At 41.5% G+C, this 20,727-nt stretch overlaps 3 protein-coding genes across 3 annotated transcripts; 2 read left to right on the plus strand and 1 right to left on the minus strand.

Annotated features, from left to right (window-relative positions):
* The first annotated feature begins 742 nt into the window (after positions 1-742).
* Positions 743-7,094, plus strand: LOC101476177 (heme-binding protein 1). The gene is made up of 4 exons (XM_014409401.3): positions 743-1,185; positions 4,041-4,179; positions 5,861-6,041; positions 6,129-7,094. Exons 1-4 carry the CDS (start codon positions 1,108-1,110, stop codon positions 6,301-6,303), a joined length of 573 nt encoding a protein of 190 aa, XP_014264887.1. The 5' UTR covers positions 743-1,107; the 3' UTR covers positions 6,304-7,094.
* Positions 7,095-10,805: 3,711 nt separating this feature from the next.
* On the minus strand, positions 10,806-14,974 carry wbp2nl (WBP2 N-terminal like). Its single transcript, XM_004563028.5, has 8 exons — positions 14,815-14,974; positions 14,213-14,321; positions 13,956-14,094; positions 13,688-13,780; positions 13,249-13,449; positions 12,689-12,805; positions 12,138-12,214; positions 10,806-12,042 (listed from the first exon to the last, which is right to left on the minus strand). The coding sequence occupies exons 1-8, from the start codon at positions 14,871-14,873 to the stop codon at positions 11,986-11,988; spliced, it is 852 nt and encodes a 283-aa protein (XP_004563085.1). The 5' UTR covers positions 14,874-14,974; the 3' UTR covers positions 10,806-11,985.
* Positions 14,975-16,792: 1,818 nt separating this feature from the next.
* LOC101476762 (zona pellucida sperm-binding protein 4) lies at positions 16,793-20,295 on the plus strand. Its single transcript, XM_004563029.5, has 12 exons — positions 16,793-17,184; positions 17,292-17,416; positions 17,607-17,727; positions 17,958-18,092; positions 18,564-18,736; positions 18,926-19,005; positions 19,074-19,207; positions 19,281-19,464; positions 19,544-19,688; positions 19,777-19,846; positions 19,925-20,059; positions 20,151-20,295. The coding sequence occupies exons 1-12, from the start codon at positions 16,983-16,985 to the stop codon at positions 20,276-20,278; spliced, it is 1,632 nt and encodes a 543-aa protein (XP_004563086.3). The 5' UTR covers positions 16,793-16,982; the 3' UTR covers positions 20,279-20,295.
* Positions 20,296-20,727: the final 432 nt, after the last annotated feature.

Genomic DNA, 20,727 nt, shown 5'->3' on the forward strand with positions numbered 1-20,727 from the left:
TTAGGAGCTCTTTGAAACTGTCAGCAAGAGAATAATGAGTTAAATAGGCCTACACAAGACATCCCATGGACTCTCCCATTAATTTAGGTCCACAAACCGGGCGACATCGGATCTTTGCCCCTCTGTCAACAGTTCCCTCATACAGTACATCGTTTTTCTGGCTAGTTTTATCCATTCCACTTTTTCATAAATCCTATCCTTCCTGTTTCCCTTACTCTGCAGTCGTGACTAACATTGCCTTCAGTCTAAATTTAAATAGACAAACCCTAAAGCAAAGCTCAAACTCACAGTTGACACACGGAGTAAGACGTGCACTCGTGTGCTGCCCCGAACTAACCCACGCGCACAGCCCAGCAATCAAGGTCCAATGCGTACTGACAAACCAAAGGCTTGTGTCAAAAAATTATACTGCACAGAAAGCCCCCCACAGTTTCAGGCTTCCTGGAACAGACAGAATGAGGGAGACCCTGGCACTGCAGGTCATTCTGCTTTTCCGTGGTGAGAGTTTGAGGAGATGGCGTTAATAATAATGCAGCATCTCACGGTTATGCAATTAAATGCATAATTGTATGTATGCGGGGGCAACCTGGTAGTTCGTGGAGTAATAAGTGGTAGAAAATTGGTGACATGTTGATAAATTGATTCTCCAATTAAATGAAGTTAACGATGGTAAATGAAAACTGGCGGTGATACAAGTGAGCGTCAAGCTTGTACGAGGAAAACCTGTGAGAGAGAGAGAGAAGAGGGCGGGGACAGTCAACTACTCAGAGCGGAGGATGATTTTTTTTTTTTTTAATCATTCCTTGGTTTGGAAAAGGAGGAAGCATCTCCAACTTCTGCCTCCGAAAAAAGAAAGAAAGAAAGAGTCATTTGTGAGTCTGTGCTCGCTGGAGCGTAGTGCGCGCTCTTCGCTGGAGGAGAGGAGCATCTGGATATTGCTGTGAGTTACCTCTTGCAGTTCAAGATTTTTCCAGGAGTTGGGGGACGACATTTAAAAAAAAACTGCCATACTAGAGAGCAAGCTGTTTGCAACAAACAGAAAGGCGAGAGGGAGGAGAAACAGAACTAAAGGAGCGGAGAGAGGAGAGGTGACTTGGCCGAAGCGACATGTTTGGCATGTTTAAGAATTCACTCTTCGGAAACACCGAGGAGACGGAATATAAGCTGCTCAGCAGCGAGACGAAGGTAAGCAGCGTGTGTGCTCAGACAAAGCTTTCTCGTTCTCACATGCTTTGCTCCTGCGATTTCCTTCTTCTGAGTCTTTATCCTTGGCTTTACGCGCGTGTACAGTTACGATTACGCACAGCGATTCTGTCAGATTATAAATGTGCGAGTTTCCCTCCTCTGGTTCCATGAATATTTCACCTTTTACTTAATTCTGTGCAGGTCGTGTTATTAGACTTTCGTTTAAAATTAACACGGTGATTAGCCTGCTGCTGCAGGCCAAACAGCCTGACAGTGACCTATGAGGATGCATGCTGATCCACAGCGTGGGGGGTAAAGTGTAAACCAGCCCCAGGTTCTCCTCCAACCAACAAGGCAGAAATAATTGAAGATGGTGACGCATAATCTTAAAACAAGAACATTCACAGGGGACTAAAATCGGAAAGACTGAGGGTTCATGTTCGGTGTGGCTCACTGTTTCTTTCCAATATGGCACTCTGGATGTGTGTGTGTGTGTGTGTGTGTGTGTGTGTGTGTGTGTGTGTGTGTGTGTGTGTGTGTGTGTGTGTATGTATAAAGACACAGTAACTGTCGCTGGGGTGGAAGAGGATGCTGATCAGACCTGTATGAACTCTGATACGGATTGTAGGTGCTCTGATACACCAGCCATCCCTGCTGAGGAGAGTAACAAAGACTCAGCTCCACCATGCATAATGTGTTTGTTTTTATGTTTACTGTAACCACACCGTGGAAAAATAACCGCAAACTCACTGATGTGTTAATAACTAAGGCCTCGCGGCTGTTTCAAGGTTATTCTCTCAGGCTCTGTGTGCCCACCGCTATAAATGTGCATGCAGTCATCTACTATTGGTCTTGACGCGCATGTTTTAAAAGTATCTTTGTGTGTTCATCTCCTAAATAGCAGCTAACTTTTGGGAGAAAGACAAAGGCAGGCGGACAAACAGGATTTCCAGCCCAACTGACCAGACAGGCAGGGAATTAAATGACCCAAACGGACACAAGCAGAGTCAGATCTGTTCTGACAGCATACTTTACATCTGTTGTCAGAATCAGAAACTCAAAAACAGACAGTTGAAGCCAGCAGTATGTGCACACATAACAGTTTGTTTTTTTAGATTGGAAGCACTTCCACTAACATTTAATCTTGAATTACAACCTTATTTTAATGGAGACCTGTCAGAAATACAGGATTCTTGCTAGTGAGTGATCATTTGTATTAACTGTCCAATGTTCAGTGTATCACTACACTTAGAAAACAATCTGGAGGCTCATTAAATCTCTGTACTTGATTGATGTTTAAAAAGCAGGTGCTGAAATCAGAGCTTGTCACATGATCTGTGGAGCACCTGTGTGACTCTGACACCCAACACGCTTAATTAATTCTGACACAGAATACAGACAAGCGCACACACACACAGCAGAACATAGAGTATTGTTTCAAACTAAGATGAACTGACGGGCACTTTAGCAGTCAGTGCTGATAATAACTTCAGTGTGCTCGGTTCAGGCGCTGAATAATTATCACTGTATAAGCTGGCATCAGACAGCCGGTAAACACACACATGCACACAAAAAGAGATGCATGACAGACAAATTAATTGCACTACTTAACTGAAGTCAGGCTCTGCTTTCTTTGTGTGTCACCCATATGCAACATTAATGGCGGTCCCACTGACAAGCTATACAGGGCAAAAACCCTGTAATTACTATGCAGGAGCCCGGGTACTCGTCACAAGTTAAAGTTTCACAGTAACTCAGCGTTATCTTGCATGTGTAGAGGAATAAATATGGCTATAGGGTCCTCATAAGGCCACTCCAGAGGATTTCAGGTCCTCTGTGGGTTTTAAATAAGATTATGAGGATGAAAAGGTGTTGGTTACAAAGGTAAAGCAAAAGGAAATGTTTTTTAGCATCTGGGGATTTGATAGTAGACAAAGAATCACTAATTCAATTTGAAAGATGAAGATATTTGCATGATATTTTTAGATTTGAATGTCCCTCCAGGGTAGTGAAAACATGCTCAAGAAGCCCACATAGGACTGAGACTGTGCAGTGGAAACTGTGCCCCGAGCCTGTTTCCATTGTTGCTTTTCTTTGTCGCTGTTATCACGTTGAGATAAACACCTTATCTGCAAAATAAACGACATATTTCACAGAGGCCAGCAGGTTGAAGTCACTGCATATTATTCAAAAGAAGTGGATGACAACGATATAATGCAGTTAAATTTCAGTGCACGAACCTAATCTTACAAACGCAGAAGCATGTGCACAGTGTGACCGTGTCAGTGAGTGAAAAGCTGCTTTTGAAACCTGCATCACTCCATCAAAACCCATCCAAATTCCTGCTCCGCAGCATGGCTGAGTGACCGTGCTCCACGTTAACCCCACTTAATCATATTTAATGTAAAACTGTTGCATCATATTAACGCTGTGAAAGAGAGCGCGCAGTGTGTGTGTTTTCTTTTTGCATGTGCTCTGTTATGTAAGACTGTGTGTCTCTTCCCCATTATTCTATGTAAGCCGACGGAGCCCTGCAGAGCAGAAGAAGAAATTAAATCAAATCAGTATAAATATGTTTCATCTGTATGTGCCCACTTTGGTCTCACACACACAGACACTGAACTCTCTGTGTGTAAATCTCGCTAGTTCAGGGCTTCTGTCCTTAGAAGCAGATTGTCAGCATCAGTGTGTCAGAGGTGAATCATATCTGGGCTTGACCTCTGCTGCTCCCATCCCCAGGATGAGAACAGTGGTGTTTGCGTGTGTGTGTACAGAACAGGAGGTCTGCATTCGTGCAGCAGTGACTGGCCTGCCGATGCCTTAAGACGTCCTCCAATTTCCTTTTTCTTCCCTAGGATGGAGTCAGCTTTGAGGTGCGACGGTATGATGCTGCTAAGTTTGCTGCTGTTTCCTCTGAGGGGCGAACCTTCGACCAAGTAACAGGAGAGCTAATGAGGAAGCTGCTCATGTATATTGGCGGAAGCAATGAACAAGGTAAACCAAGTGGAGAATAAATCCTTCAAGTGGATCATGTGCCACGTTTGCTGAGAATACCAAATTAAGTTTGAGCCAAGAAGACCTTCAGATACTTTCTTTCAGCTTTGCTGTCACCTTCCAAAACATATTTAGTGCCAATAAATAACAGCCATGAAGCACAAATTCACTGGACTAATCACTGCTGCCAAGTTGTAGTTTTCATAAGCGACAGACCATGATGATTTTTTGTTGAGTTGGTGGTCAATCCTGGAATTTATGAAAGAATAAAAATATTTTAAAAAGCTGCTTTTTTTTTCAGTTGTCTAAAAATATGATTAATCATACTTTTTTCTGTTTTAAGATCTCCAGAAGCAAGTTTGAGCCAACTAAATTTTATTTATATAGTATAATTCAGCTCCCCTCAATGGGCCTAACATTGCAAGGTAAAACCCTTACAATGTTAACCTCCTAGGACCTGGCGTCCACATATGTGGACATCACTTTTTGGGTTGTCTAGACCAAAATACTAAATTTTGCTCTACGAGAGCCTGATATCCACTTACGAGGGCATCATATTACGGACGTCCTCATATGTGGATCTCATTTTTCTCAGAAACAAAAATCAAGTAAAAAATAAATCAGGTAATTCTTTGTTTTTACATTGATTAGGTCCCAATCAGCCCAAATAGCAAAGAGAAATTAAAAATGCATGCCATGAAAGAGTTGAAAAAGAGTTGAGAAAACAACAGAAATCAGACACAAGCATTTGGCAACAGTGGGAAGGAAAAACCCTGATTTAACAGGAAGAGAACACCAACAGAACCAGAGTGAGGGAAGGGAAGCAGCTGGGGGTGAGAGGAAAGAGCAGAGATCAAAGGAGGGCTTGAAGAGACAAGAAGTTAATGACATCCAGTAGTGGTGGTAAAAGCATTAGAAGTGAAAAGAAGATCTCAGTGCATCATGGGAAGTTCTCCAGCAGCCTTAGCCTATAGTAGAATAACTCATGGTTCAGGACCACCCGATCCACCTCCAACTATAACCTTTATCAAAAAGGCAGTTGTTTTGGCAGTTACTTTCAAACATTATCAACAGTAACTTTAATTTTAATGATCACTGAGATATTTAAAGAAAAATCCATGAATAGAATTACAAGTAAAATCTAAAAAGTGTGCCAGCTTTGCCTCAAAATATGTTTGTTTTCATTGCTGTTGTTAAATTCTGCAGTTGATTTCAATTCGGGATTCTTTGGATGCATCCAGCAAAAGAAAGTTGGCACTTTGAAGCACCCTAAAGCAATACAAATGAGCATAATGGAATCAACACATGGCTCAAACTTCAGGGCCAAACTTATCTTAAATAAACAGAATATTTTTACATAGAATTTAACTGGGTTGACTTTAGGTGACTCACAGATACAGATGTTCTCTGGTTCCCTGCTGTAGTTAAGGTAAATAGAAGTGCAGTGTGAAATAGGCATTTATTTCACTGTTGGAGGTATGATTTACATGTGCTGCTTTGCAGCGTCTCTGTTATTGCTATCAGTGTTGCATTTGCATAATTTTGTTACATAGTCCACAAAAAAAGTGCACAGTTCCTGCCCTTTAGATTTGCCGCTGCAGGGAGAGAGTTTCTCTGCTGTCTCTTCCATGTTCCTCCTATTTTTGAAATTCCCTTTCCGTCTCACACTTTAAATCATAAGGTGAGGCCATGGGTACAGCAGCTCCCATCATAATGACAGTGTACCCGCGAAACGATGGGGTTTTCTCTCGCCGCTTGGTGGTGGCCATCCGCATTCCCACCAGCTACCAGCAAGAACCCCCGACTCCCACCGACAGTGCCATCAGGATTGAAGAGAGGCCCGGCATGACCGTCTACGCTCTGTATGTGTCATTTAAAGTGGTTCTATTACTATTATTACTATTTGATGTGTATACAGCAAGTGCTTTGAAATCTTTTTCAATTTGCAGGCAGTTTGGAGGCTTCGCAGGGGAGAGCGAGTACAGAGCAGAGGCCCTGCGTTTGACACGTACCCTGGGCGAGACGGCCCCCTTTCAGCGCAAGCAGTACTTCTGCTGTAGCTATGACCCGCTCAGGCCTTACGGACGCAGAAATGAGGTTTGGTTCCTACAGGAGGAGCCATAGACGGTCAGATCTCGTGCTAAATTCTTTATTCATTTTCCTCACTTACAGTCATGTAACCCTAAAACTGAGTTTGGGTGTTTACAAAAAGGGACAACTTGGGATTCAGTGGAGTAGTAATTTTTTCTCATTTCATGACATTTTCTCTAATTTAAAGTCATGAAACTGGCCTAAAGTGACCGAACGCTTCAGAACAACTATTTGGAGTTCTGCAAAGTATGTTCAGCAATTTAATATAAAATAAATTCCATGAGTTCAAACAGCATCCACACTGCTGCTCAGATGTTTGGGGTTGATTTGGATTCATCTAAGGCGCCATGCAAGCAAACAAAAATGTCCTATATGACAATTAATGATTAATGAAATCGTGCATTATTTATGACTTTCAGTGGAACATCTATCTAGACCTATGGTGGTCAGTGTTCTGCAACCATCCATTAGCACATTTTGTTCTTTAAGTGATAATCAGGAAAAACTCGTTTTGTTTCACAGTTCAATTGCAAGTGCTGATTCAAGAATCAACAGCATTTGAGTGCTCGTTTCTTTTAAAAAAAAAAAAGGTTCTTCAAGCAGGAAACCAACAAAACCAAAGATTGCATAAAAAGGTGTGTGCTACTTCCTTAACAGAACAGAGCAATGTGGTTTTAACTGGAGCAGTAAGAGAAGTGGAAGGCTCTGGTAAACAGCTGAGAAAGAGGCCCGCGGTGCCTGCAGTCTGACAAACAGATGCCTCCAAAGTCCTCAGCTGGACAGTTTCATTAAGTGATTTTTTTTTTTTTTTTTTTTTTTTTTTTTTTAAACAGATGAATCCAAAACAACTTTATTGATCTTCATCGATTCTCTAATCAAAGAGGAGTTCTGATGATGATGATGGCTGCTGAAAATGGGCCTCTGTGTCTCTACACAGATATTGCATTAAAAATCATTAAGCACATTGAAAATAGACAGAAAACATAAAACCGAAGTGTTTTTCTTTACAAAAATTTCCTAATGATCACCAAACATTTTCTCCAAGATGGGGAGGGTACACTCACTGTCCACTTTATCAGATCTGTTCAACAGATTGCTGGTGCGAATATCTAATCAGCCAATCACATGGGAGCAACCTTAGTAGAATTGTGCATCCCCATTGGCCTCCACCATCATCAGATGTCAATCCAACAGTCTTTGGGATGAGGTAGAACAAAAGATTCACATCATGGATGTCAGGCCAGCAAATCTGCAGCAGCTGTGTGATGCTGTCGTGTCATTATGGACCAAAATCTCAGAGGAACGTTTCCAGCGCCTCGTTTAATCAATTGAGTGCAAAAGGAAATCTAAGCTGGTAGTCGGGCGTAGCAGTGAGTGTAGATCTAAAAGAAATTACTGTTAAATAAATTGGAAAGTTACTGGGATTTTTTTTTTTATAGGCATAAGACTGGATGATCAAATCTAAATCCAAACAAATCAGTCTCGTCGTTTCCTTTTGGATTTCTGTGTTTGTCCTTGAAGGTATATAAAGTCTCAGTAGCGCTCCCGTCTCCATGAGTACACATGCTCCACACGTTCATGCTAGTTTACAACTTAGCGATGACTACAAAGAAATGTATAGCATTATTTAACGTACATGGTAGTAAAAACCACACATCCTTTTCCTGAGTAAGGAACTGGAAAAAACAGGAGTTGAGCCATAAAGTAGAATTAATGTTCAGTCTCTGTGAGTGAAACCTAGATACATAGCCACTGGTGTCGATCTAAACTCTGTGATTATGCATTGGTCCTGAAAGCATTTGTGTGTAGTAAATATGTTGTTTTATTGCAGTGCATGATAATGCAATCATTACTTATTAAGATATTTAAACTGTGTTATGTGTACAGTGTGATTCTGTGATAAAACTGACCATATTGTTCAGATTTGACAGTGTTTAATAATCTAATAAATATATTATTTAATTAGAGTGTGGATTATTCTTATTGTCCATCATTCCATCATTTGTAAGAGTCAAAGGGTATGTGAACAACTTCCTAAGAAGACCAGCAACGCTGTGTGACTTCATCAGTCTCACATCACTATGTTGCTTGGTGGGCATTTCTTTATGCACAACTGAGGTCCCAACACAGCTTTTCAATAAAGGCTCGCCTTGACTTGGCCACTGCTTTTCTTTTTCAGCCTTTCTGTTGTAGATTTGCTGATGTGCTTGGGATTATCACTCTGTTGAATGACCTGGTTTGGGCCAAGCTTTAGCTGTCGGACAGACGGAGTCACAATTGACTTTAGGATACTTTACAGAGTTGGTGTGTCTGTGAAGGTTCTCAGTCATCCAGGTCATCGTAGTCTAAGGAGCTTGGAAAGCAAAGCATGTGGACCTCTTTGAGTTGCTTGAAGAAGTTTCACCTCTCATCCGAGAAGCTTCTTCAGTTCTAAGGGTCAATGGTGGAGAGTCCCAGATTTAAACCCAGTGGGAGTTTCCCCCCCAAAGAGGGACAAAGGACCTGAAGAAGCTTCTCGGATGAGAGGTGAAACGTCTTCAAGCAACTCAAAGAAGTCCACACGCTTTGCTTTCCAAGCTCCTTAGACTAGAGTTGGTGGTCGACTCAGTGACTGTAAGGTGCCCAGGTCGGTGGCCGTAAAACAAGCCCAAACCATGGCACCTCCACCACCACGTTTGACGGTTGGTATGAAGTGTTTTTGCTAATATGCTGCGTTTGGTTTTTTATCAAACACAAACTTGCTGATTATAAGTTAATCAAATCCAGTTGATTAGCGGCACTATAACTATTAAATGGAAGCAGTAAGGTGTGTTCACACGCAGGTTTTTACATACTGCTTCTGCATTCTGGCTTAACTGTATGTTAAATACAGGGAGTGCAGAATTATTAGGCAAGTTGTATTTTTGAGGAATAATTTTATTATTGAACAACAACCATGTTCTCAATGAACCCAAAAAACTCATTAATATCAAAGCTGAATGTTTTTGGAAGTAGTTTTTAGTTTTAGCTATTTTAGGGGGATATCTGTGTGTGCAGGTGACTATTACTGTGCATAATTATTAGGCAACTTAACAAAAAACAAATATATACCCATTTCAATTATTTTTTTTTTTAGCAGTGAAACCAATATAACATCTCCACATTCACAAATATGCATTTCTGCCATACAAAAACAAATCGGCGACCAATATAGCCACCTTTCTTTGCAAGGACACTCAAAAGCCTGCCATCCATGGATTCTGTCAGTGTTTTGATCTGTTCACCATCAACATTGCGTGCAGCAGCAACCACAGCCTCCCAGACACTGTTCAGAGAGGTGTACTGTTTTCCCTCCTTGTAAATCTCACATTTGATGATGGACCACAGGTTCTCAATGGGGTTCAGATCAGGTGAACAAGGAGGCCATGTCATTAGTTTTTCTTCTTTTATACCCTTTCTTGCCAGCCACGCTGTGGAGTACTTGGACGCGTGTGATGGAGCATTGTCCTGCATGAAAATCATGTTTTTCTTGAAGGATGCAGACTTCTTCCTGTACCACTGCTTGAAGAAGGTGTCTTCCAGAAACTGGCAGTAGGACTGGGAGTTGAGCTTGACTCCATCCTCAACCCGAAAAGGCCCCACAAGCTCCTCTTTGATGATACCAGCCGAAACCAGTACTCCACCTCCACCTTGCTGGCGTCTGAGTCGGACTGGAGCTCTCTGGCCTTTACCAATCCAGCCACGGGCCCATCCATCTGGCCCATCAAGACTCACTCTCATTTCATCAGTCCATAAAACCTTAGAAAAACCAGTCTTGAGATATTTCTTGGCCCAGTCTTGACGTTTCAGCTTGTGTGTCTTGTTCAGTGGTGGTCGTCTTTCAGCCTTTCTTACCTTGGCCATGTCTCTGAGTATTGCACACCTTGTGCTTTTGGGCACTCCAGTGATGTTGCAGCTCTGAAATATGGCCAAACTGGTGGCAAGTGGCATCTTGGCAGCTGCACGCTTGACTTTTCTCAGTTCATGGGCAGTTATTTGGCGCCTTGGTTTTTCCACACACTTCTTGCGACCCTGTTGACTATTTTGAATGAAACGCTTGATTGTTCGATGATCACGCTTCAGAAGCTTTGCAATTTTGAGACTGCTGCATCCCTCTGCAAGATATCTCACTATTTTTGACTTTTCTGAGCCTGTCAAGTCCTTCTTTTGACCCATTTTGCCAAAGGAAAGGACGTTGCCTAATAATTATGCACACCTGATATAGGGTGTTGATGTCATTAGACCACACCCCTTCTCATTACAGAGATGCACATCACCTAATATGCTTCATTGGTAGTAGGCTTTCGAGCCTATACAGCTTGGAGTAAGACAACATGCATGAAGAGGATGATGTGGACAAAATACTCATTTGCCTAATAATTCTGCACTCCCTGTAAAAAATGATACTCTGTAAAATTTATTTTTGTTTGTCTGAGGCTCTATTTGATTTAAGATCTATGAAATAAACATGGCATAAATAACTGACAGTTTATAAATGACTGAAGACAAAAATGGGGGAAATTTAATAATTGACATTTATTAGATTTTTGACAAATTCAGCAAAAAGAATAAGAAAAGAGATGTTAATATACAGGCATTTGATTAAATCTACCTAAAAAAACCAAAAACCTCTAACCACCACAACTATGCGCAAAAAGACCTTCAAACGGGTGCTAAATGATGCACACTGAGCAGAATCAGGGATAACAGTCTGCACTCAGAAGCTTCACCTGCAGGCAAAATACTGGTGAGCCTTAATAAATCAGTGTAACCTGTAACCTCACACTAGGTTAATTACTGAAGGAGAAGAGCTCTGGTTTCAGCTTGGCTCTGCATACAGCAACACAACAGAAGCTCAGAGTACAGCACAAGGTCATTCAGATAACCCCGCAGGTGACCTGTAACGCCGTTATGCAAGGCTGAAATATTGCACATACACAGACTCGTTTCATAAGAAATCTTTCTGAACATTACGCAACTCTTTTTGATAACCACCCTGTAAAGATACTCAATTAGAACTGGGAGTTTAAGGTCATACCATGAATGAAGTTACTTAGATTGAGTACAGGATCATACTGGTCACCAGTCTGCGTGTCTGTGCGAGCCATAGTATGAGAATCAGTCAGTTATTGTGTCGCTGAACATAAATGAACACAGTTCTGGTTTTTTTATGTGGAAAATGACTACAAAGCTATAATGGGGAAACACAATGCACTTGCAATCATACATAACTGTTCTTAGTAGAAGCTGATATTATTAATAATTACATGAACTGCAATCAATAAACGGCTACAAAATGTTTTGGTAACAAATCTGTCTTTAAAAATACATTCTCCAAATCCTCCCCCCCTTTCCAGCTGGGACACTGCACGAGTCCCTGCGTAGGTGCTGAAGAATCAGACAGAAAAAAATGAATCCCAACTGTTGCTTTACAAGTTGTCCACCATTTAAATGACTTGATGTAATATGGAAAACACTAAAACGTCATTAGCTGTTCCATTTATAGTCCTTCCCAAAAAAATTTAAAAAAACAATCTCTCATTGGGAAATTTTAATTGACATCTTTTTAACCGCTATATTAATTGCATTACCTTATTGCAGTCTACAAAAAGAAAAAAGAAAAACCTCACTTTAGAATTTATTTAGGATACAGAGGATGCGAGAGAGGAGTGTCTTGGAAGTGACGTTGCCCACGTTTCAGTTGTTTTTCTTTTCAGGGAAGTTTGAAGAAGGTGCGTATGGTGGAGGTCGCTCCTGCACGCAAACCCAGAAGATGGTTTAATATGATTAAAATGCCATTAAAGAAGAGGTCACATGTTGCTGAGGTAAAGACATCCAAAGCAGCTTACCATGGGCATGTAGACATTGTGTGGATTGCTGGGATTGTAATATGCGCTGCCTGCTGCTTCAGCCGCCTTGGCGTTACCTGTGCATAAAATGGCAAAAAACAGGGAGATGAAGACTGAGTAATGACCGCAGAACATACTCTAGAACAGTTCCTAACACTGTAATGAGAAAAGATGCACAGAAGAATGCTTTAGTAGTCACATGAAGCGCAACTGAAAACTTCTAAGATCCTCAAACTTAGAAAAATCTATTGGCACAAGGTGATGAAGCACAGACTGATGCACAGAAGGTGACGCTGTTTTTAACCGAAAATCCCCAAAGTTGCTAGAAAAACAACAACATGAGGGCGAGAAGACTGTTTTATTCCTTGACATTTTTATCTGTAGAGAAGGAGACATCAGCACCCCCCTTTTTTCTTTTTTAATGGCGTGCTTTGAAGTGATTCATGTTGAGGCAGACAGATCCGATCTGACAAGTGCAGTGGCACAGAGGAAGAAAAAAATAAATAAATAAATAGGGAGTGAGTGAAAAAAGGAGAGTGAGAGAAACAGACCTGGAGGTGGTTGTGGTGGTGGTGCTGTCCAGTTCTGAGAGGGTGCAGCCCAGTTTTGTGGTGGCCCAGGGTACGGGGGAGGAGGGGCCATGTAGTCAAAACCAGATGGGTACATTCCTGGAACACAGATGGCCAACAGAATTTTTATTATTTTTTTAAAGATGCAGTTTGAAGGTCACAGGGGGTTGCAGCCTGTTTGTACAATTATTTACACAATAAAAAAGATAAAGAAAAAAAACAGGACACTGACAGAGAGAGAGGGACAGCATGATTTGCGCCTCGAGGGTGCACATTTTTAACTTATGTGCAAAGAGACAAAAAAAAAAAAAGTGCGCTTACATACAAATGCAAGAAAACAAGGCTACAAACTATAAGCACTTTGATTATGAGGAAGAAAGGAAAAAAGAAAGTGAAAGAAATCTACAAAATAAAATGCAGAACCTGGAGTTACAACTGCGCTGACTATAAGCTAGATTTTAAAAATCACTACTTATGTTGCCGCCGGTCTTCAGTTGAATCAGACGTTTAAAAATAGACCTACAGACAGCGAGACTGTGTACCTGCAGCAGCAGGTGGTGGATAAGAGTAGGGCATGTTCCCAGCAGCAGGGGGAGGCCCCTGGTAGAAGCCATTCTGCTGGGGAGGTGGTGGGTAGGGATAGCCCTGAGGAGCAGGTGGAGGTTGGCCATAGCCATTCATCATACCAGGTGAAGGGTAACCGTAGGCAGCAGCTCCATTCTGCACCGGAGCGCCACGAGAAGCTGGAGCACAGAAAGAATAAAAGTGACTTTCCAAAGACTCCAGAAGACACAGAGTTATCTGTATCGTAATGTCCTTTATTTCTATAAAGCGTTTAATCTTTAAAGTTTTTGTTTTTTTACTGCAACTGTACCATGTTTTTAATATAGTAGGACTGCTACTTTGGTAAAGGGTTTAGCTACCTTAACACGTGTTTCCTGGTTATAAAGAAAAGGTACTGAATTAAAATGGCATACGAACCATTTGTGGCCAGTTTGAAGAGGTGCTGTCCCAACTCTATGGCTCCTCCACTGGGGAATGACATCTTGAAATGTGCCTGACCCTCCCAGCCACCTGATTAAAAAGTCAATTCCCTTTAGAGTAAATACAGAAAGCTGCCTTTTTTAAGCAAAGTAAAGTTCTGAAACTAATACACCACAGTTTTCACTAATATGGGTTCATATGAGATTGTTTTAGAGACAGACAATCAAATGATAGTGACTAAGTGTAAAAGCAAAAGGCTTCCTACCACCGGGCTCAGCAGACACTGTCCCTTTAATGTAGTTGGCTGCAAAGACTGGCTGCTCAATGCTGCAGCCCTTCATCAGGTAATAGGGGAACATGGCTGAACCCAGGCAGTCCTTGGTGTTACTGGATACAAACACCAACTGAGCCGGTGAACAAGAGATGAGGCAAAAAGATGAGTTACATAAGGATACATGAGCACATGAAAAGCAGCCGTAAACATCACAGGAATCTTTTGTTTATTGATAATTTGGGTAGTACCCTGTATGGTGTGAGGTACACCGTGCCCTTCTTGGTCCCCTTCAGCAGATCTGTCTTGCAGGTGACATCACTGAAGGACAGCTCCACATTCTTGCACTCCCTTAAAACACTGGATAAAGATGAGGCAAATGAAAATTAGGTCACTGCTTACAGTAACTATAAAGGAGCTAAAAAGTACGCTAACATGTAGAAATTGTATTTCGCAGCAGCTAGAAAAAAAATTGCTTTACGAAACATGCAATGGGAAGACATTTGTGTTTTACAAGATTTCAACATCCTGACAAAAAATGCTGCCAAAACTTCCTGTTTGGATAGTCCGCTAACGCATCTTGCTTAAACCACATTATGCGACGATTTTAAAGTAAGGCCATTAAATGTCTCGCCGTTAAAAGAGCACACAAAATACACAACGCCCTGAAATATACAGTAAACAATAAAACAGCTAATGCTAACATTACCTAGGCCAGCTAGCTGGAGGCTAGCAGTTGGATAGCATTGAGTTGACTACGCATTGGAAAGTAAAAGGTAAACAAGCCGAAAACAGAGGCGACAGTTGGCTAGTTAATACAATTAAACACCCTGACACTAGGTAATACCCTCACCTCTCTCCGTTGTTTATCAACACGTTGCCGTTATGCGTATGATTTCGATTCAAAGCCATGTTTACGAGCCGTCCTACGCTCTCCTGTTGCCTATGCTTAATGCTAAAGCCAGTCTATCAGCCTGACGGGAATCACCCAGAAACGTCACGAGCCTTACGTCACCACGCCGTCTGACAACTCGTGACCTGCCGTGGGACTGTAAACAATATCCACACGATCAAACAGAAGAAGTGTCTCACACGATCCCAGTAAAAGTTAGAAATATTCAGAATGGTTTCTGAATAAAAGTGTGTTTACGCTGGATTGTTATTCCCAACGTATTTTCCCCGCCACCCATCCGTTTTGGATAGGTGTAACATTTTTTTTCTAATAATGTAAATTATAAATAATCAAATAAATTTGACGATGAAATGAATAATTTGATTCCAAGTTATCACAGTCTTTTTCCGTCAAGTTTTAATATATTTTATCTTATTTTATTTATTAATTCCTTTACTAAGAAATTCCTTTATTTATTTATTTAATTATTTATTTTCTTACTTAGTTTCAGTTAATTTCCAGACTGGATTTGTTCGTATTCATTTAGTTTTATCTCTGAAAATCCACTGGGTTTTTTGTTTGTTTGTTGGTTTGGTTTTTGTTGTTGTTCCTATCCGTTATCATTTACTAATTCTTTGCTAGCTCATCGGGGAGGGGGGGGGGGGTGCTTTGGTTGTTATTTTTTTGCTAACGTGTAGTTTTTAATTCACCTATTTTTCCACTCCTTTTACTTTTTAGTGTAATTTAATGTAGGAATTCTGTAGATAAAATAGAATAATATTACAGAGTTAATAATTAGCTATTGTTTGAATGTTACATATACAAACAAGTGAATCAAGCCAACTGTTCATCATTTTATTGATAATTTGAAATAATATAGTTACATATTATGATGGGTGTTTCCGGGATATTATACAAGGTAAAGCACAGATGGAGAAACTCGTGAGCTGCCCTGCTCCCTCATATAGATGTATTACAACATGAAGTACTGCCGCTATTTAAGGCATAATCCTCTGTATTAATACGCAGTTTAACATCAAAATGTGCGTAAGTAATTCAAGCTTTTATGTTCTGTTATATTTCCATCCAAAATACAATGAAGTAGACGTGCAATGCAATCAGAAGTACTGTTTTTTTAACCAGGTATTTTACATTTTTACTTTAATATAGTAAATGTTACAGTTACAACATTTATCCTGCAAATTATTAAAAAATAATTTACAAAAATTAGGTTATTTATACAAAACTATGCATAGAGTGTAACCGATTATTTCCCAGTTTCTCTTTTGCTGTTGTTCTATTTGCCCCCTTTTGTATTGGCTATATATCTGTTTCTCCCGGTGTATATAAACTTGTTGACAATAAGGGAAATAGAAAAAACGACAACCATATCCACGCAGGCAACATCATTATAGCAACTGCCGAGATCTCTCCCTGATTCTATGTACTACACTTTCTATACTGTAGCCTTTGAATGGGATAATTAAGGTTTAGCTAAATTAAAATTAGCTTGAAAGCTGCACTGTGCTGGAGTCCAGCTAGGTCTGGATTAAGATAACTAACTTCATTTAAGCCTGCACAGAAAATCAGGTCATTTATTGCAAAGCAAAATGTTTTCAAAGCAAACACAGCTGGAATAGAGCAACAAAATGGGCATTTCCTTGCAATTCTGACAGGATGAGTGGGTGTTCTGATGGCAGTGAGTAAAGGTTTAAGACTGCTTATATAATAACTGGGGTGGGTACAAGCTTTGCCATGGGGAGAGCGAGAGGGGGGTGAGGCCAGCGAGTTATGCAATGCTTTCATTTAATGGCCCCCTTAGGATAGAGTTGGCCGTGCATGCGCTCAGTGTGATATTTAATATTTAAACGTTGACCTTTTTTATTAATTACCGGCTTTATTCTGTGGCCGCGTGCACGTCAGCTTCTGTAGCTCTCGGTGCGCGCAGGCGGGTGACGCTGAGCAGGTCTGCGACACCCTTTAACTCTCTGCACTGCACTGGTCCCCGAGCCCGAGGAACGCCATAGCTTTAAATTAATTAACACTAATTAACAGCTGTCACGTGACCGTCTCCAGCGCCTTAGATAGGGCTGGATGTTTCTGCTGTTAAGTTTGCAAACTATAGCGAGATGAATTATCGTTTTATAAAGATTTGCGCGACTCTTTTACTTTTCACCGTCATGGCTCGGCGCTGCGTCTGCCTTTCCCCCGATCACAGGAAGAAAACACTCGAGCAGAGGAAACAGCTCGCCATGCCGCGAGTCACCTGCTCTCTCCGAGGCATCAGAGCTGTGTTTGGTCCAATGGTGAAAAACAATGTGTACGCCAGAGGTGAGGTATAGGGCAGCGGGATGTGAGGAAGATGCTTGGTTCATTTAGTTGACCCTCATCTTTTGCATTGATCTCAGACCATGTGTGTGTGTGCTTTGTTTCCTTAGACGTGACAGGGGCCACAGTCCCAGTGCCTCAGTATGAGAAGACCTGTGGAGTGCAAGTGGCTAGAGTGAAGAACCAGAGCCTCTCGTTTTTCAGCAGATATGACAGCTGCTTTGTCCGTGTTGAGGTGTGAATCTTGCTGCAGAGTTTACATGAAGGAAATGTATGGGATTGCCAAGTAGGGCCAAAAATAATGCAACTATAGTATATTTACTATTAAGTTTTAATGATTGAAACCAATGGAGGTAAAAATGAGTTTACAATCTGCATGTATGTCACTTCTTGACAGCCATGCTGCAATAACCTTTCATCCTCAGGGCAGCAAAGTCGTCATCCCACTGCAGGTCCAGCTGGCAGGAGAGGATCGATGGATCAGGGTCAACATCAGCTGTCCCCTGATAAAGGCAAGAAGTGAGAGGACCCAGCCTCGCCCAACACGTGAGTGGAGACAGCTGATTGAGCTTGACAAACTCACTGACCCAGTTGTGTCCTGTATACCTAAAATCCGCTCTCCCTTTTCATCAGTCAAAAGTCACCCTGGCACAATTTCCCTATGGAGCCAAGTTTAGAGTGTTGTCTTGTTGTTCTTGTAATTACCAATACTGGGTAGGAGTCTGCACAGTTCAGAGTGACGATCTAAGACATTTAAAAACAGAACTCTTCTCCAGCATTCCCTGGAAACTGTGACATTGAAAGAGCTCTTCGAGTGGACTGTGGCCACCAAAGGGTTTCCAGTGATGTCTGCTACAAACTGGGCTGCTGCTATGATGCTCGTGATTCAGCCTGCTACTACACACTCAATGGTAAGATCTGTATTTTCCCCTCCAACCTTTCGTCTAAACAAGCAGGGCTGCTTCTAGGACTCTTAACCCCTTAATAACCAGTCGTGTGGGGGGCTTAAGGGAAATCAGAAATATCAGAAATGGATACCTAATCAGAGGTTTATGTATTTTGACTGTGGACAGACCTCCTGCCAGTATATGCGTGGCCTTCATTACAAAATGCAGTCTTGTTACCACTGTAAATATGTTTGGTACTACAGAGTACCAGGTACCAAGCAGTACCAATAATGTTTGGCACTGATGAGCAGTAAAATGTCATCTATAGTTGGCAGCAGAGCTTTCAATACATGCTAATGCAGTATTCAACATTATGTAGTTATAAAGACAATTATGCAGAGATGAGGACAAAACAGGGTTTTGTTTTTGGGTTTTTTAATTTGTGTTTTACTCAAAAAACAACTATGCAACATTATCCTGTTTGACTCCATCCAGCCTGCTCTCTGGACGGACACTTTGTGTTCTCAGTAAACGCTGCAGATGCACACACGCCCATTGATCCCAGCAGCCTCATTGTAAAGGATCAGCCGCACTGTCACCCTGTTGTCACAACCCCAGATACTGCTGTCTTCAAGATAGGAGTCTCAGACTGCGGTGCAAAGAGGAAGGTAAATATTATATCTAATATTTAGATTGGGGTATCATCCTAATATTTTTGCACAGTTACACAAAGCCAGTCACAGCATTGAGCACAAGCTTTCATTTAGATGTGTCTGTGGTCCACCATGAATTTTCACATCATCTTCTTTTCTTAAACCTTTTTTTTAAAAAAATTTTTAAATCTCTCCGGCTTTTAGGCAAATGGAGATGTGGTGATCTACGAGGTGGAAGTGGTGGAGCTACATACAGGAAATGATGGGAAAAATTCTCAATTTAGGTATGGAGATGGATACATCTTCTTCTAGAAGACCGTACTGGTGGTGATGAATGTTTTGGGGTTTTTAGTCTTCAGGTCCAGTGTGAATACGACTCCTCTGATCTGAAGCGTGCAGCAGAACTGCGGTCTTTGTATGCGGTGACTAATCCACCACCTGTCATTGCACTGGGGTCCATCGGAGTGCAAATGAGAATAGCCACAGGTACTAAAATGGAATGAAAAGGCACTTTGTATGCAAATGACAGCTGGTGATGTGTATATGTTTGTTGCTGCAGATGCATCCTTTACATCCTTTATTCCCGAGGAACAGCTTCCACTGACTTTGCCCCTTCGTGAAGCTGTGAATGTGGAGATTTCCATCGTGCAGCCATCTCCAGATCCCACACTTTCCCTGCGAGTGCGAGACTGCTTTGCTTATCCTGGGTCAAGACACTCTGTGTGGACACTTCTCTATGATGGGTACGTTATTAACCCCCACCCCTCAATAAAAAAACAAAAATTAAAAATATAACAGCACAGTTTTGTCCCTTTTGTACAGATGTCCAAATCCTCAGGATAATATGAGAAGCTCTGTCCCTGTGGACAAACAGGGGAAGACCACATCTCACTCACAAATCAGGAGGTTTGATGTCAAGACCTTTGCCTTCTTGGACCCCAGCACAGGCCATCCAAGTCCAGAGGAAGTATGTTTCATCAGATTATAATATTTCAGCAACGCAGCGTTTTGTTTTTTCCCCCCACAGACCTGGCTATGTGTTTTCTCTCACTCAGATGTACTTCTATTGTTGGGTGGAAATCTGCACGAATGACGTTGACTGTGTGCAGCGTTGTACCTTCATTTGTGAGTATACCACAGTACACTTAATGTGCTGTTTATTTTTGGAATTTTTTAAAAATCTGTCCTGTGTCCTCCCACAAGCATCTGAGGGGGAGAGGCCGAGAAGAGAGGCCGCATCTCAACCCCACCAGCTTCAACTGGTCTCTTTGGGGCCAATGCAGCTGGTCCAGAATAACACTGAAGCCGAGAAAGACCCCTGCATGAAACGGGAAAAAAGTAAATCCAGCAATACACCAAACTAGAATCATTACATGAAAGAGTATGAATGACACTCTTTAAATAGAATCTCGCACCCTCTCTTCCTTAGTGTTTCAGGTGATCGTATACATCCTGTCTGGTGTTGGTGCTGGCCTTCTTGTGGTCCTGCTGTTCATTGTGTGTTCAAGCATCAGGAGAATGCAACGAGCACGTGACGAACAAGATGCATCTCAATAAATGTCAATTTGTCCATATGTGCATTTGTTTTGGTTTTTTTGAGCTTAAGGCTGAGAGCCAAATGGCAGAAAAACTGGACTGGAAATCAGTAACAGCAGATCTGATGGGATGCAAGTGTCTATAGCAATCTGTAAAACACAGAGCAGGCTTTGTCATGGTGTGAGGCCATCACATTTTGATCCACAATGCAATTCCATGTGAAACCAACTAATTATTAACAGCATGACAATGAGCCCGAACACACTGCCAATGCCGTAAAAGTGTAGCTGGATAGAAAAACACACAGTGAAACCACCAGCCATGGATTGGCCTCCCCAGAGCCTGGGCCTCAACATTATTAAAGCAGTGTAGGATCCTCCTGATAGAGAACAGAAATAAAGGCAGCAAACTTCCAACGAAGAGCTTTGAATGTCTTTCAAGAAGTCTGGAGAACTATTTCTGAAGTCTAC

This window comes from Maylandia zebra, linkage group LG4 (assembly GCF_041146795.1).
Source record: "Maylandia zebra isolate NMK-2024a linkage group LG4, Mzebra_GT3a, whole genome shotgun sequence".
Lineage (NCBI taxonomy): Eukaryota > Metazoa > Chordata > Actinopteri > Cichliformes > Cichlidae > Maylandia > Maylandia zebra.